This window comes from Erithacus rubecula, assembly GCF_903797595.1.
Source record: "Erithacus rubecula genome assembly, chromosome: 15".
Taxonomy (NCBI): domain Eukaryota; kingdom Metazoa; phylum Chordata; class Aves; order Passeriformes; family Muscicapidae; genus Erithacus; species Erithacus rubecula.
In genome coordinates, this window is record NC_136667.1 from 4,995,824 (window position 1) to 5,012,521 (window position 16,698).

The 16,698-nt window shown below is 54.1% G+C and overlaps 2 protein-coding genes across 3 annotated transcripts in view; both read right to left on the minus strand.

The window, feature by feature from the left end:
* Nucleotides 1-915: 915 nt before the first annotated feature.
* Nucleotides 916-16,698, minus strand: part of LOC306808562 (diacylglycerol O-acyltransferase 2-like) — a 162,164-nt gene continuing 146,381 nt past the window's right edge. The window contains exons 2-9 of the mRNA XM_079319246.1: nt 5,955-6,007; nt 3,528-3,656; nt 3,347-3,454; nt 3,020-3,090; nt 2,736-2,940; nt 1,929-2,103; nt 1,635-1,837; nt 916-1,544 (exon numbers count right to left, since the gene is read on the minus strand). Coding sequence (XP_079175372.1) covers nt 1,390-1,544; nt 1,635-1,837; nt 1,929-2,103; nt 2,736-2,940; nt 3,020-3,090; nt 3,347-3,454; nt 3,528-3,656; nt 5,955-5,994 — 1,086 coding nt within the window. The 5' untranslated portion in view covers nt 5,995-6,007 and the 3' untranslated portion in view covers nt 916-1,389. The remainder of the gene's footprint in view (nt 1,545-1,634; nt 1,838-1,928; nt 2,104-2,735; nt 2,941-3,019; nt 3,091-3,346; nt 3,455-3,527; nt 3,657-5,954; nt 6,008-16,698) is intronic.
* Nucleotides 7,301-13,736, minus strand: IGBP1 (immunoglobulin binding protein 1). Of its 2 annotated transcripts, none has more exons than XM_079319257.1 (6): nt 13,467-13,736; nt 12,171-12,461; nt 10,905-11,100; nt 9,691-9,776; nt 8,968-9,071; nt 7,301-7,815 (listed from the first exon to the last, which is right to left on the minus strand). In XM_079319257.1, exons 1-6 carry the CDS (start codon nt 13,655-13,657, stop codon nt 7,670-7,672), a joined length of 1,014 nt encoding a protein of 337 aa, XP_079175383.1. In that variant the 5' UTR covers nt 13,658-13,736; the 3' UTR covers nt 7,301-7,669. The 2 variants fall into 2 exon arrangements, with proteins under 2 accessions (XP_079175383.1, XP_079175384.1); XM_079319258.1 differs by having other exon boundaries at nt 7,301-7,818; nt 13,467-13,714.

The window sequence follows — 16,698 nt, forward strand, 5'->3', positions numbered from 1 at the left end:
GAGCCCATGCTGGGTGGGTTCAGAGATGTCCCTGTCACACTGCAGAGGAGAAGTGACATGGACTGGGGCACTTGCTGCCCATGACCTCCAATAAAGCCCCTCCCCTCTCAACACTCAGACCTGTTCCTCCCTCCACCATAAGGAAGACAAGACAATCACCTTCACCCCAGAAAAAATCCACTGGGACAGGTCTGGAGGGATGAGCCGGAGCTCCCGTGGTGACAGGAAGGTTCTTGGGAATTTCCCTTTATGGGTGTTTGCTCCTCAAATGTTTACCCAACCCTTTTGTTTGACCAAGTGCCTGCGCAGAGCAGAGCTCTGAGATTGGTATCAGTGCTGTTGACTCTCCCACGCCAGCCTGGCAGGCCTGGGATGGGGACAGGGCTGTCCCCACTCCAGAGCCCCACGAGGGGCTGTCCTCATCACTCCCTGCAAATCCTGCCAGCACATGCCTAAGAAAGGGGTGCCCAGAGCATCACTGGGGTGTCACACACGTCCACGTCCCACCGGAGCTGCCCAGGGGAAGGAGAGGACCCAAGGACGGCCCATGCCAGCTCTATACCCCTGTCCCACCCAGAGAGACCCTCACTCACCACTGAGCCAAGAGCAGAGAGAGCAGAAGACCTCCCTCCTGACCCAGTTAAACCAGTAAGGGCTGCCCCTTAGCTCCCATTATACCCAAGGTGGCCCAGGTGCACCCAGGAGCTGCTTGGCTGCACCTGAGTGGTGCAAGGACCCTGCCAAACTGCCCCAGCTGGAGATGGGACTGCTAGGGAGGGGACACACTGGGTGACAAGGGCACCCACATGGGCAGTGCAGGGGTACCACCACAGTGCTGCCAATCCCAGCCTCTGGAATACACACAGACAGGTGTTGGGAGGTTGGAATACACACAGACAGGTGTTGGGAGGTTGGAAATCTGTACTGGGTATGGAGATGGCAGGAAAGGCTCATCTGGGGCCACATGGTCCTGGCTCAGGCCACATCCACAGGTCCCCCAGTCCAGGAGTGTCCCACTTCCACCCCAGGGTGGTCCCACTCATCATCAGGATGCCACCCCAAAAACCCCATGCCAATCCCTCCTCCCATGACACCCCTCCCTGAGCCTGTGGTGACCTGGTTATCCCATGGGGACCGTGCCCACTGCTGGCCCCAGCCCCACACCAGCCCCTTGCAGGGAGCAGCTGTGTCACCCACAGCCTCTCCAAACCCCTGCAAGGGGGAGCCTTTCCCAATCTTCCCCTCGCTTCCCCCTCTCTTCCCACCTCCCCTTCAGGTCGGAGGAACAAAAGGCCAGAGTGGGGACTGTCCCCTGTGTATCCCCCATGCCAGACCGGCTGAAATCCCCCCTGCAAGAGCCCTCATGAGCCAGGACGGTGCGGGTGGCACTCAGAGGATGTGCAGCTCGTCTGACTCGGACAGCCCGTACTTGGTCTTGTTCTCGTTGAAGAGCTTGAGCAGGGCACTGATGTAGAGCTCGTGGTACCGATCCACCAGCTCCCGGCTCGGGTTCTCCACCTTGGGCACCGCCAGCGGCTCCCCCACTGCGGGCAGGGGACAGGGGAGGGGTCAGCGACACGCTCGGGGTTAGGGACACGACCCCCACCCCGGGGAGCCGCAGCCCCAGCGCTCACCCACGGTGGTGATGGGTCTGGCGTAGGGCAGGAAGCCGCGGGAGCGGCAGGAGGTGAGCCCGCGGCCGTAGAACAGGCACGGAGCGAAGCCAATCATCTTCTGGAAGCGCCGCTGGATGCTCCTCATCCAGCTGCCCTCCTCAAAAACCACCTGGCGGAACAGGTCGTTCTCCCCGAAGGAGAAGGAGGGGACGAGGAAGGCCCTGCGGAGGGGACACGGCGGGTGGTGACGGGGCGCTGGGGACCGGCGGGACCCGCGGGGGTGGCGGTGCCGGTGACCCAGCCGGGACCCACCCGTGCCGCAGCGCCATGCGGACGAAGCCCTTGCGGTTCCTGAGGATGAGCGTGGTGACGCCGGGCCGGCAGGACAGCGACTCGGCCGCGCCGCCGATGACGATGGCCACCGCGTTGCCGGTGCCTTTCTGGGACAGCAGGTAGCCGATGGCTCGGCGGGTCACCGGGAACAGCCCTGCGGCGGGACGGGGCACCGGGACTGTGGCACTGCAGTGCCCGGCCCCCCCCGGGGGGACCGCCGAGGGTCCCCCCGAGAGATGGCACCTGGAGGGACCAGGGCAAGGACAGTGCGAGGGCTCCCTCTGCTGCGGGCAGGGAGCGGGAAAGGTGGGGAAGGGATGGGAAAGGTGCGGGCAGGGATCGGGAAAGGTGGGGACGGGATGGGAAAGGTGCGGGGAGGGATCGGGAAAGGTGGGAACGGGATGGGAAAGGTGCGGGCACGGAGCGGGCAGAGGATGGGGAAGGGGCGGGTATGGGGTGAGAAAGGAGCGCGCAGGGGATGGGAAAGGGAAAGGTGAGGGCAGGGAGCGGTGCGTGCAGGGTGGGGGCAGAGAGGGCGGAGGGTACAGCAGGGTGTAGACAAGCAGCAGGCAAGGCGTAGGAGCTGTACAGACAGGGTGTAGGCAGGCTGCGAGCAGGGTGAAGGTACAGCCCAGGCAGGATGTGGGCAAGGTGCAGACAAGGTGTGAGGTGAAGCTGTCGCTCAGGCACAGTGCAAGCAGAGCAGCATCCCTGCCGTGTTTCGCTCAGAGGGATCAGGGCTCTCCCGGAGCCCCACCCGAGCTGCGCAGGGCAGGCACCGCTCACCCCCGCTCATCAGGTACTCCCGAAACACGGGCAGGCGGAAATTCCCGGCCAGCGTGGTGAGCGAGGAGCGGATGCCCGGGAACAGCTCCTCGAAGCCCGTGGAGCCCGTGATGAAGTTACAGAAGGCGCCGACGCAGAGGATGCCGTGCGGGTGCGAGCCGATGATGTAGTTGTGCCTGGGGGACAGGTCGTGTGTCTTCACTAGCTGCGGGGACAAAAGAAGTCACGGGAATGTGACGGTGGCACCTCCTTTTGGGTGGTCCCACCCCGTCCCGGCGCCTTACCTTCACGGGGAAATAATCCCGAAAGTGCTTCCACACCGTCCATCGCCGCAGGCACGGCAGCCTCCTGCCACCTGCAAAGCCGGGAGGGGACTCGGAGGTGACAGCCAGCCCAGCCCAGCCCAGCCCAGCCCAGCCCAGCGGGCAGCAGGATGCAAGGGAAACGCTCCGCCTAAACCTCCTGCATCCCTCTTCCCACCGTGGTGCTGATGATGGGGGAGCAGAGGGAAGGAGCGGGGGGGATGCGGAGCTCCCCATATTCTGGAGAAAGGGGGACCCCACTCCCAGGCTGCTCCAAAGCTGGCAGAAGAGGGGACACGGCCAGCACACCTTTCTCCGGCGTGTCCCAGTCGAAGATGATCCAGGCCAGGTAGAGCACGGGGATGAGCCAGAAGCTGGTGAAGAGCAGGTAGATGAGCAGCAGGAGGCTGACAATTCCTGCAGGAGTTGGGCAGGGGATGAGCGGCTGTGTGGCCCCCCGGGATCCCCCGCAGCCCCCCCCGTCACTCACCCAGCAGCAGGAAGCTGAGCACCCACTGTAGTACGGCCAGGAGCTGCAGAGCAGAGCCGACATCGCGCTGCGAGGGCCAGGGCACGGCCAGCAGCGTCCTCAGGGCAGTCTGGATGCTGGCCCGGCTGCCTGCGGAGAGGGGAGCACAGCCCCCGCCCAAAACAGCACGGCTCGTACGCGGGTGGGGCCACCAGGCTGCCGGGGGGAGCCCAGGAGCACCAGCGGGAGGTGGGATGGGAAGGATGGTGTGTTGGGTTGATGTGGCCAGAAATGTGTATTCTGTCACCATCTGTTGCAGCAGGGTGGGGCAGTGACCCTGATCTCCTGGCTCATATCATCTGCTAATGGGCCATCTTTAAACCAGCTGGGGCAATCATCTTTATCTTTCCCATGACCCACCCTTCATCCAGGAGGTATCACCTGTTAATGGGCCATTGTTTAAAACTGGGTGTGGCAGCGATTCTTATCCCTGGGGGAGATATCTCCTGTTAATGGGCCATTGTTAAAAACTGGGTGGGGCAGCGATTCTTATTCCTGTGTGAGATATCTCCTGTTAATGGGCCATTGTTAAAAACTTGGTGGGGCAGTGACCCTGATCTCCTGGCACATATTATCTGCTAATGGGCCATCTTTAAACCAGCTGAGGCAATCATCTTTATCTTTCCCACAATCCATCCTCCCTCCATGAAGATATTATCTGCTGCTGGCTCATTCAGTCCCACTTCATGACTGATAAAATTATATTGCTCCAGCTGAACCACACCTGCCACTGCAGGAGAATGCAGCCACCATTGAATGGGACTGCTGCCACCACCCTGACTGACTGACAGGGTGTCAAGTTGTATTCTGACTCTGTCAGTGTTTTGGGATTGTTCTTTGTAATACCATATTTCTATTTTAATTTTCCTAGTAAAGTACTGTTATTCCTAATTCCCACATCTTTGCCTGAGAGCCCCTTAATTTCAAAATTCTAATAATAATTTGGAGGGAGGGGGTTTACATTCTCCATTTCAAAGAGAAGCTCCTGCCTTTATTGGCAGAAACCTGTCCTTCAATCCAGGACAGATGAGCAGCTGGGGGAGAAGGGACGGGTTGGGATGGGATGGGACAGGTTGGGATGGGATGGGACGGGATGGGATGGGATGGGACGGGATGGGACGGGATGGGAGAGGCTCTTCCCCAGGAAGCTCTGGACCATGCCAGACATGGCCCTGGGCAATCAGGGCTGTCCCCAGAGCAGGGAACACCTGGGCACCCCCAAGCCCAAAAGCTCCCTGCACCAAGAGCAGTGGCACATCCCGCTCCATGTGCCACCCCATGCCCTCCTTGGCATGCTCAGGCTCATGGGGTTTGGGGATTTCTCAGCTGGCACAGCAGGGAGACACCAGCAAGTGCCAAGGCCAGCAGCAAGGCCTGGCCAGCGTGGCTGGGGGTGGCTGTCCTGCTCTGTCCCCACAGGGACACACCCCTGACAGCGCAGCCACTCCACTCCCCCTGCCACCCCTTCCCCGAGCCGGTCCTGGTGAACCATTAACCTCCCTGGGCTGGGAGCCAGGATCCAAACTCCAAGCCTGGCCCCATCCCTGGCTCCCCAAAAAGGGCCTGAGGCACCAAGCCCTGCCAGTGCAGCACTCCTGGCCAAAGGTCCCCATGCTGAGACCACCCCAGCATCACAGAGCCTTGTTTTCTTGGGAAAACCACCCCATGGTGGCCAGAGAAACAATCAGGGGGACACAGGAACAGCCCTGTCTCTGTGGCTCCCCAAGCCAGGGACCCCTGGCTCCAAGGAGAACCACAAACCTCTGCTTCAGTTCTCCCCAGCTCAATCCAAACCAGGAATGGGACAAGTGAAATCAATTAAACACTGGAGCCATCTCTGGCCCATGGGGGATTTTTCCAATGGGGAACTTTTGTCCTTTTCTCCCATGCAGCATGCTGGGCTCTGAATAATCCCTTCCACCCACCACACATCCCCAAAATTCCAGCCAACTGCAGAACCCAGTCCCTTCTTTTTCCCAGGGAAGACACAGACCTCTTCCCAGCAAACCTGTGCCCACTAAACACACACTTGGTCTTTTTAACACCCTTTTTTCCAGCTCCTATTCCAAAAGCCCCATCAATATCCACACCACAGACAGAGAAACTCCCAGAGCTCTGCTGTCAGCCCCATCCACAGCTACAGGAGCCTCTGCAAACCCTGCATTTCAAATTTCCAGGAGCATCTTGTGTGTAACATTCCCAAATATCGTCCAAAATTTCATCTCTGTGGAGCAGTAGTGCATTTTCCCGTGGAGTTATCCTCAAATCACTCCCAACACCCCCTTTCTCCTCAGCACTCCCAAACAAGCAGACAACAGTGACAGCCACCAGCTCCTTGCATTGCTGGAGAACCAGGAACCATCCCAGCCCATTTTGGGAATCTCTTACCACTGAGGTTCTGGGAGCAGGCTGCTATGATGGTTTTCATGGTGGCAGGAGCTCTGTGGGTGGGAAGGTGAGTTTGGCAATCACAGGGCGCCGGGCTGTGTGTCCAGAGGCTTTAACCAGGTGACCAGAGGGACACCAGCCCTGCTGAGGGGAGGGGACCTGCCCCAGCTGGGATTAGGAGCATGGAGAGGAGCTGGTGGTCCTGGAAGGGTCACACAGAGGGTGGGGCACTGTGGCTGTGCTGGGAGGTTGCTGCTCCTGGCAAAGTCCTGGCTGCTGGTGCTGGAAGGGGCTGAATTCCTCTGGGCATGGCTCTTGCTGCGTTCCCCTGGGAATGGTAGCGTCCATGCTGGGGGAATGTCACAAACACTGCCATGTGACAGCCTCAGAGCCACCCAAAAATATCATCCTGAAGCTCCCCAGCCAACAGACCATTCCTGCTGCTCCCAGCCCTGGCATGGGCTCTCTGCCTCCTGCCCAGGGAGCCTGGAGTGCTGCCTGGAGAGGATTGAGGGGGAAAATTAACAAAAAAGGGAGATAGGAGCAGCAGGGAGTCAGCACTGAGGTGGGACCTCAGGCCAACAGCCCAAGGAAGAGTGAGAATCCACAGGGAATAAATCCCTGAAGCTACTGCTCAGGATCCAGCTGTCCAGAGCCACTCCTAGGAAGTGCTGGCTAACAGCAGTGTAGGAAAGGGATAAACACACCTGCAGGATTGTGGTGGGAAAATTAGAAATATTCCCTGGGAGATTTGGAACTCATAAACCCCTCCTGTCAATTGTAGGGACTCAGCACCTGGGAGAAAGAACCACAGTCCCTGCAGGTTCCCTGGGTGTGGATCAGTTCTGAGGACAGGGATTACTGTATGAAAAACATCCCAACTCCTGCAGCCCAGCTGTGCTCAAATCCTGTTAATAGGAGGGAAAACCACCACATTTCTACAGAACCCCACTGTCCAGGTGACACAAAGTGCCAGCCATGCTTTGCTTTTCCATCCCAATATTTTACCAGGTTTGGAACAAGTCCATCCACAGCTACCAGCTCTCACTGGGCACTTCCAGAGGCTCCAGCTGTGATTCCTCACCTTCCTGCACCCACCTGCTCTGTGCCAGCTCAGTGCCAGGTGTGTCCTCTTCTTCCTCATTCAGGAATGGTGCCAGAGAGATTCAGAGAGTTTTCCCCCATTCAGGGACTGTTCTAGAAGGTTTCAAAGCACACTGACTACTTTGTCTTGTAACATGGCACCATTTATCCCAGCTCTGTCCCCTGTGGGCTCCATGAGAGCACCCAGGGTTCACGTCCTGGGAAAGTTCGGGATGAAGAGCAAGAGAATTTCACAGCAAGAATCAGGCAGCACAAAGAGAGTTTATTTTGCGTAAAATAGAGAGGAAAAAAAATAAATATATCCACCCACAATACAAAGAGTTTTCAAATCCATGGAGCTCCCCTTGGAGGCTGCCTCCACCTGGGAGGGCAGAGGGAGCCTGACCCTCATGGAGCTGCCCCTCAGAGCTCTGGGGCACCCCCCAAACACAACCAGTGTCCCCAGTCTGACATGGAATGCAAACCAAAGCATGGGGTCACGTGTCCTCCTGCCATCCTGTCCCCTGTCCATCCAGGGAATTCCTGGAAACTCCACCTATGTACATTGTATTTCCTCCTCCCTCTCCAGGCTGTTCTCCCAGGATCTCCAGGCCCTGCTGGCAGCCAGAGCATCAGCCCATGTTGTGCCTGTTGCCGTAGCCCCGGGGGTGAGTGTCCTTCCAGTCGTCCCAGCTCCGTGCTTTCCGAAGAGCTTCCTCATCATCCTCCTTCTCCTCAGTCTCCTGCTGCTGCTTCTGCAGCTCCTCATCACTTGCACCTGCTGGAGGGGAGGGACAGGGAGGAGATCCAGCCTCTCCAAAGTCCTGCAGGGAGCTGGGCTTGCCAGCCAGCAGGAGCAAGAAACTTAGGATGGCTTGGGATGGAAGGGATCATCCAGTGCCACCTTTCACCATCCCCCTTCCAACCTGCCCTTGGACAGGCCAAGCACAGTCTAACCCAGTTGTTTCCCTAATAAAGCTTGGATTCTTCCATAATCAGGGAGTTCCATACCCTGCACACTTCCCTGTTGTGTTGATGTGGCCAGCAATTTGTGTTCTGTCCCCATCTGTTGCAGCAGGGCAGGGCAATGACCCTGATCTCCTGGCACATATCATCTGCTAATGGGCCATCTTTAAACCAGCTGGGGCAATCATCTTTATCTTTCCCATGACCCACCCTTCATCCAGGAGGTATCACCTGTTAATGGGCCATTGTTAAAAACTGGGTGTGGCAGTGACCCTGATCTCCTGGCACATATTATCTGCTAATGGGCCATCTTTAAACCAGCTGGGGCAATCATCTTTATCTTTCCACAGCCCATCCTCCCTCCAGGAAGATATCATCTGCTGCTGGCCCATTCAGTCCCACTGCATGACTGATAAAATTCCATCATCCCACTGGGAGATGCTCCAGCCAGGGGAGGAGCCAAGCCTTTCCTACCTAGATAAAAACTGAGATTTTGGACAGCAAGGTACCTTCTTTCCACTGGATTCCAGAGGAAAGCCAGACCTTTCCACATCATCCCTGGATCTTCAGAGGAAACTGCACCTTCTACAGGAGCACTGCTCCAGCTGAACCACATCTGCCACTGCAGGAGGATGCAGCCACCATTGAATGGGACTGCTGCCAACACCCTGACTGAAAGGGTGTCAAGTTGTATTCTGACTCTGTCAGGGTTGGGATTGTTCTTTGTAATACTGTATTTCTATTTAAATTTTCCTAGTAATTAATTGTTATTCCTAATTCCCATATCTTTGCCTGAGATCCCTCTAATTTCAAAATTTTAATAACTTGAAGGGAGGGGGTTTACATTCTCCATTTCATAGAGAAGCTTCTGCCTTGATTGGCTGGCACCTGTCCTTCAAACACTGCTCACCCATCCCTCTCAAGAGGCTTCCCAAATGCCCTGTTTACCATCTCTGTTGCATACCTGGAACCCTCTGTGGGGTGGACACAATTCCCTGCTTGCGGCGCTGCTCGTACCAGTCATCCACAGTCATGGTGGGCAGCCCGGGATAGCCAGCTCCAAACACCCTGTGGGGACAAAAGCAGCCAAAGCCAGGCCATGAAACCCCCTGGGAGGAGCAGCAACACAGGCAAGAGGCACAAGGCTACTCCATGATCCAATCTCACAAGGGGGGCTTGAGGAAGGCTTTGGGGTGACCCAATCGTGGCCTTCCTGTGCTCAAGGGAAAGATGGAGAGAGTCTGGAGTGGCAGGACACAAGGAATGGCTTCCCACTGCCAGAGGGCAGGGTTAGATGGATATTGGGAAGGAATTTCTGCCTGTGAGAGTGGGCAGGCCATGGCACAGGGTGCTCAGAGAAGCTGTGGCTGCCCCTGTGCCCCTGGAAGTGTCCAAGGCCAGGCTGGACAGGGCTTGGAGCAACCTGGAATAGGGGAAGGTGGCCCCAGGACCCCTGAGAACTGAAGCAGATACATGGAAAGCTCAGCATAAATCATGTCCAAAGCATGACAGGAAATTTGGTTTCTCTTCCATTCTGTGCTTTAGATACCAAAATTCCTGCACAGGTTTCAGGGTGCCACAAACTCAAGTACATATATGAAGATAGCACCTGGATTTCTGCACCTGAAGGAACATTTTAGGCTTGACAGGAGAGCACAAAGTGTGGTTGGATCATCCCAGTGCATACCTGGCCTGAGCAGCATCCCGGGTGAGGATGAAGGGTTTCATTGGAGATCTGGCAGGCCTGGAAGGGCCACGGGGACCTGCTGGAGCCTGGGGATGCAAACAACAGTCACCAGGGAACTGAGAGGATGAGAATTCCCCCTCTGTTTCCCATGTTGAAGTTAAGGTCTTGTAGAGAAGAAACACCTCAGCTCTCAGAGCAATGCCCCAGGATGGAGAATCCAGGTCTGAATTTGGTTTAAATCAGGAATTCCATCTGTGCCTGTACAGGAATCACTTCAAATTGATAACTGAAAAATGTAAACTAGAAATTCATTGCATTTTGGTTTGAAGGGAAAGCTAAAATACTGATAATAAATCTGTGAGGCATAAACTTGCAAGTTTTTCTTTAAAGAGATTCAAACCTATTAATTCATGAGGGCACTGTTTGTTTTTTTTTAATAATTAACTATAGAAAAATCAAAACTAAATTTTGATATTTGGACAACTGTCCACTCACATATGAGCAGTAACAAATTACAAAATATAGGTGATATCTATTCAAATAAAATCTAAAATGTGCCTCTGTGCCACCTGCTGGGGTCAAAGCAGAGCTGCCAGGGCTGAGCTCAGAGCAGAGCAGGAAATGTTTTTTATTGTTGCAGTGGAACATTCTGAGCCCATCATTCCATGGCATCTCCAGGACACCTTTGAGGAGCTGAGTCCTGCAGTGCTAAAAAATGACCCCCCAAAGCAGCCCTGCCAGGAGGCTGTGCCAGCACATCAGGAGCTGCTGCTCCCAGCAGACATCCCAGGTCACAGAAATCCTGGACACAACGTTCTGCACAGGGACTGCAGGTCTGTGGGAATGTTCTGTCATTCCAAATGGGCTGATAACACCTGGAAATGCTGCAGACCAGGAGTGGAGGCTTGACAGAAACTGTAAGGGTCTTACTTTAATTTCCAAACCCAATGTTCTTCAGAATTAGGGATCTGCAGAAAAGCCTTTGCACACCCAGTTCAGCTCTGATATCTCAAACTCCAGCTGGGATTGTGGGGAAGGTGTGACAGCAGAGCCCAACCCAAAATTCAGAATTCAGAATGAAGGAAACCCCATCAGCTCATTGAGCTGTGACTGAGCTCAATTCCAACTGAACAAATCTCTGCACTTGAATTCCTCTGGAATTCATCCCCCCATGCCCATCCCACAGCAGCTGGATCCCAGGAGAGCTGCCTCACCTGCCTGGGTGCATCCCTGCTCCTCAGGATCACCAGCTCCTGGTCAATGCTCTCAATCTCCTCCAGGCTGGTGCTGATCCATTTCTGGATCTGGAGGATGTAAAATTCCCGGATCTGATCCTCATCTGCTGTCCCACTCTCCACAGAGCTTTTCATGGAGGCCAATTTGTTCTCCAGCTCCTTCTTCTGTTTGTACCTGGCTCAAAACAACAGCAAAATCACATCACTGAATAATTTTTTTTCCAGCCCAGCCCAGCCCTAGTGCCTTTCCCACCTTTACTAAGAGGATCAATCAAATTTCATGGAAGCTGTGCTGGCTCCTGTTGGAATTTCAGCCTCTCCTGTTTGTTAAAAGCAGCTGTAAAATGACATTTAATTCAGAGGGGCCTCAATGATTTTATTCTTCTCCTAAACATTAGTGAATCCTAGGAAATTGAAGCCTTCCTGGTAAAATTAGGCAAGACTGGAAACATCAGTCTCCTGGAGAAAGCAGGACTAAGAAAATCAATGGAATGGCTGGTTTGAGCTGATTCCATATCACACAAATGTCTTCCACCTTCTGTCTCAGGTGGTTTTGTGTGTGCAGGTAGTTTTTAAATACAATTTTGGCTTTTTGGACTTTTTGACCTATTCAGGAACTAGTTATTAAAGGGGGAACTACTCATATAAAACACTTCCAAACTAAATCCTCGTGTCCTCCTTCCCTGGGTTATTGTCACCTGAAGGATGAACAATAAGAGCCAAGAAACCTTTGAGGGCTGAAAGGACAAGGAGCATAAAAGAGTATTTCTAAAAAAAGAAACCACTCCCAATTAGAATATAAATTGCATTTTTCAATGTTTTTCTACACTATTTAAGCAAGTCCAACCCAGTCTGGACCTTCCAGTGCTGCCATAATGAGCAACTCAGTGGCCAAAATCCCAACCAGAGCACCAAAGGCATCACATTTTTTTCAAGCTCTAATGAACTCACTGGTAGGAAACTTCCAGTCTGGAAGTTTTTATGCTGACAGCTGTGATTAAAGAAATAAATATAAGATTAATTACAAAAGATTAAAGAGTTAATTTAAGTTTTTGAGCAGTTTATCCTCAGAGACCAGAAACTGGAGACACAAATGGTCCTACCCATTAAACAGCGAGTCACATCTCTCATAATGAGCGTTTTATGATCAAACTGGAAGCTCTTCCCTGTCCAACCCTGCATTGCCTCAGGCTCTTGCTCCTCCCAGGGTGATTCCCAAAGCCCTTCCCACTGCATGGAGCCCACCTTTCAATTTTGGCTGCCCTGCTCATGGCCATGGCCACCAGGTTGGGCTGGGCAGGGTCCTGGGGGCTCTCGGTTTTCTCCTCGCCGGCGCTGCCTGGGGGCAGCTGGAAAGATCCCAGCCCATAATTCCTGCAGAGCTTGAGGAAGCGCAGGAAATGCTCCCTGGCACTCTCCAGGTGCTCCCTTCTCCTGCTCAGATCCACCTGCTTCAGTGTCAGGCCTCCCAGCAGTGCTGGCAGCAGCATGAACTTCAGGTCGGCTGAGGCGATTTCCTCCAGCTCCTCGTTCTCACTGTGAGGGAGAGAGCAGAGTCCAGAATGGAGATGGGAGAGGGGCTGGGCTCATCCTGTGAGGGGGCTCAGCCTGGAGAAAAGGGGATCAGGGGGGCTTGTGGCTCTGCACAACTCCCTGACAGGAGGGGACAACAGGGAACAGAGACAGGAACAGCCTCAGGCTGGGCCAGGATTGGACATGTGATAATTGATAAAAGATTTGTGTTAATCATAGAAGTATTTGGGTTTGTATAAAGCAGAATACTTAGGTCTGAAATGAAGCATGACACTAAAGAAAGGAAAATTAAATCCTCCTCTTATGAATATTATGTTTCTAAATAAGTTGTATCTACTGACAGCTTGCCAAACAAGGCTTTCACACAGCCCAACAGATTCTGCAAAATCAGATTTCCTGCCTTTGTGTGATCAATTGCAGCCTATCCCTGAGACCAGACTGCCTGACTTCTGCCATTTCTTATCTACCAAGACCTGATGGTTATCCATGGGACTTGACAAATTGTCCAGAGACTCACGTCATCCAGCAATCCCACAGACCACCACTGCTCACCTGGCAGAATTATGACAGCAAAACAATAGCAATTATTGATGACTACAAGGAAACCATGCTATAAAAAAGGAGCTGCAAACCAAAGTTCGGTGGAGCTTGGAGTGGGCTGTGACCCCTCTGCCTCCCCAGCGCTGCTTGCTCTGTCTGTATAAAATAAAGCAATCTAAATTTTGCTGAATATCGAGACTTTTGTTTCTTTTATAACAGACAGCAGCAGGAATTTGTCCATGATAAGGGCGGTCACGCCTTGGGAGGTTTGGAGTCTCCTCCCCTGGAAGTGTCCAAGGAACGCCTGGATGTGACACTCAGCGCTCTGGGCTGGTGACAAGCTGGGGATCGGTCTCAGGCTGGACTCGATGGTTTTGGAGATCCAACCTCAGTGATTCTGGGATTCTGTCCCGTTTCCCCTCCACCTCTGTCCTGCCCCAGGACCCTCCCCGTCCCCTCAGCGCCCACCTGAACAGCTCCAGCTGCGCCACCATGGCCGCCGCCCGCTGCAGCGCGTCCAGCCCCTGCCGCACCTTGTCCTGCACGGCCGGGGCTCCCGAGGAGGGCTCGGTGCTGGCCTCCAGCTCGTCCCACAGCCGCCGGCCCAGCGCCAGCAGCTCCGCCAGCCGGGGGCCGCCCGCGCCCGCCTCCGCCATCATGGGCCGGGAACGGCGCCGCCGCCGCCACTTCCGGCGCGGTCCGGCGCGACCGTACCCACCCCGGCCGCCATCTTGGGGAGGTCATCGCCATAGCCGCACCATGGGGCGCCATCTTGGGGAGGGCACAGCCACAGCCCTTGGGGCGCGGGTGCCGCCATGCTGGTGAGGACAGGCTGAGGGGCAGCGGCCCCGGTGGGTGCCGTGATGGCCCCGCGCTCGCCCCGGGGCTGTGGAGCCCCCCGGGATTCCCGCGGAGAGCGGGAGCGGCTGGGGCGGCTCAGGGGCCTCCAGCGCACTCACACTTTTCCCTGCCAGGTCCTGCCTGTCGCACCGACCCGCACAGGTCCTGGCAGGGAGCGCTGAGATGGAGTCTGGGAAAGTGGAAAAAAATGTAGCTAATTAGATAAATTGCCAGAAAACATCCGTTTTCCCGCTTTATCAAAGGAGTACACAGTGGAGATCCCTGATAGGACAATCCTGGATGTCAATAACTATAAATTTATTTGTTTAAGCACAACACTTCCTATTCTCTATTTTTTCTGCAGTACAAGTGGAACATGGGAACTTTCTCTCTCTCTGTCTCTCTCTCTCTCTCTCTTTTTTTTTTCCTTCATTTATTTTACTCCTAAAATCTCTGATTCAACCAGGCATTGGGCAGGTTAGGGTTAAATCTATCCTTTTTATGAACAGGTTATTTCCCTTAGAAATAAAGGTGATTGACCTGGCTGTGAGCAAAGTATGGATGTAGCAACCACTACTAGTGCTCCTTAATCCTGAGTAATTCTAACTCAGCCTCTGAGGATGACTCAGTTTACGATTTATTCTGTTTATTTTCCTCGTGCCGGTGTCAGATTGTGCAATGAATTGTTACTCACAATGGAACAACCTGGGATAGGGGAAAGTGTCACCGCCCAGGGCAGAGAGTGGAATAAACTGGGTTTTAAGTCCCTTTACCAAATCATCCCAAGAATTCCATGATTCCAAGGGATGGAGAGCTGCTTCCCCTCCAAACCCCCTGCAGCCCCTGCCAGAACTACACCCAAAATTCCTCAGGCTGCAGCTGGTTCCCCCTCGGATCTCATGGCTCTTACTCACCCCTGCTTGTCCCTGAAGATCCCCACTCGGACAATCCCTGTTTTTGTTTGTCATCCTTAGAGCACCACGACACTGCTGAGCACCCCGGGAACAAAGGAGAACAGAGAGGGCAGGGTTTTTCCTTAAATACAAGTATTTACTCATGTGTGTGTCTTGTGGTGTGATGGTGCACATATTAACCACCCAAAGGTCACAGCAACATCCCCCAAATATTCCCAGCGGTGCAGGTTGGACAGAGCTTGGAGCAACCTGGCCTAGGAGAGGGTTTCCTGCTCATGCCAGTTTTAAGGATGAGTTTTAAGGCCCAAACCATTCCTGGATTCCCTGGTTCTGTGAGGTTTGATCCACAGCTGAGCCCCACTCTGGGCTTTCTCCTACTTCTGGCTCAGCTCTGTGAGCAGCACAAGGAAAAGCAGGTGCAGGTCCTGACCCACAGTCCAGGGTTGTGCAGAAGAAATGTTCCAACATATCCTTGAACACAGAGTCATCCTTCCTCCAAAAACTTAATTATCCACAGTTTGCTGCCCTTGCTCGTATTATCCTGCTGGAATGAGTTATGCAGAATCCCTCAATAAATAGGAAAATAAAAGAAAAAATAAATCCAGCAAAATCAAAATATTCTATGAAAATAGCTCGCCTTCCCTCAGACTTTATTGTTTGCACAAATTTGACCAGCAACAAATAACCACGTTCACACCAAGGTTACTCCCTTAAAACCCCTGGGGACCAACACAGGGACCATTCCCACTGCATCCCCTGAGGCTCCCGGCTCCTGGGGGATGCTCCCAGCCCCGCAGGTCTCACATCCCTGCTAATTCCAGGTGTGTGTCCGGATCCCAGCAGCTCCCACTGCGCCTTGTCACTGAGCTGTCACCCCCTGTCACCCCCTGCCAGCCTGACCCTTTGCATTCTCCAGCCAATTCCGGCGCCTGCCCCTTTCCCGCAGGATTCCGGCTGCCCAGGGACCCCTCCTGTCTTTTCCCAGCTCTTCCCTGTCGGGCTTGGAGTCAAGGAGGGAGAGGAGGAGTGAATTCTGCATATTCAGCACTTGACCCTGCCTTTTCCCAGGCAGGAATTCCAACGGGACCGCTCTAGGAGGGATCCCGACGACTCCCCTGGGCATTCCTTGCCATTGTGGCTCCTCTCCTCTCCCCCAGGCCATGTGTGTTTGTAGTTACCAAATGCAAATCACATTTCTCACCCTCCTGGCTGGAGTTCTCACTCCAAAAGATCCTTCCCGGTTTTTTTTTCCCTCTCGCCAGCTCGTTTTGCAATGCTCGCCGCCCCTCCCGGTGTCACCTCCCTGTGATCTGGGATGCTCTGGGAAGTGCATGGAGGGAAGGCATTGAAGCAATCCTAATTTAGTACCTGCAGCTCTCCGCACACAGAAACTGCGGCTGTTTTGCAGCCTGGCAGCTGAAACTCCTTTTTTTTTTGTACTGAGGAATGCGGGACACTGACCTCTAATTGCATTTTAAAAGGAAAACTCGAGATAGCTTTTGACCTTGGGCAGCTGCGGTTTTACCGGCGCTCTCGGAAGGGAGATGGCAACAGGCAGAGCCAGTCAATGGCACATTAACATCTGATAATGAGGGTTAACTCACTCCTGGAACTCAACTTCCAGCCCCTGCATCCTCCCGAGCCACCTCTGATTCCCTCCCTGCTCACACAGAAACCTGGAGCACATTAAGGGGAGGGGAGTGTTTTACAAGAAAAGCTCATGAATTGATTCCGTGACCCAACAGAGACCATTAAAAATGATGGAATGGATATGGAAGTGAGTAATCGTCCAGCTGGGCTGGGGCTGAGCGCGGCCAACTCCACTCAATGGGAACCAAAAATAAAGTGAAGCTGCTGGAGCCTCCAGGCAATGCTGGGAGCTGCAGGAATCCCACCCTGAGGATTCCCATCCCGTTTACCTGTCCTGCTGGTGCTGTGGAGTCTCT

Excerpts from the sequence above, each read along its gene's own strand:
- IGBP1 (XM_079319258.1), bottom strand. The coding sequence starts at position 13,657 with ATGATGGCGGAGGCGGGCGCGGGCGGCCCCCGGCTGGCGGAGCTGCTG. Across the intron at positions 11,101-12,170 it reads AGGGCAGCCAAAATTGAAAG|GTACAAACAGAAGAAGGAGC; the intron begins GTGGGCTCCATG and ends GTTTTGAGCCAG. Across the intron at positions 9,072-9,690 it reads CGGGATGCTGCTCAGGCCAG|GGTGTTTGGAGCTGGCTATC; the intron begins GTATGCACTGGG and ends TTGTCCCCACAG.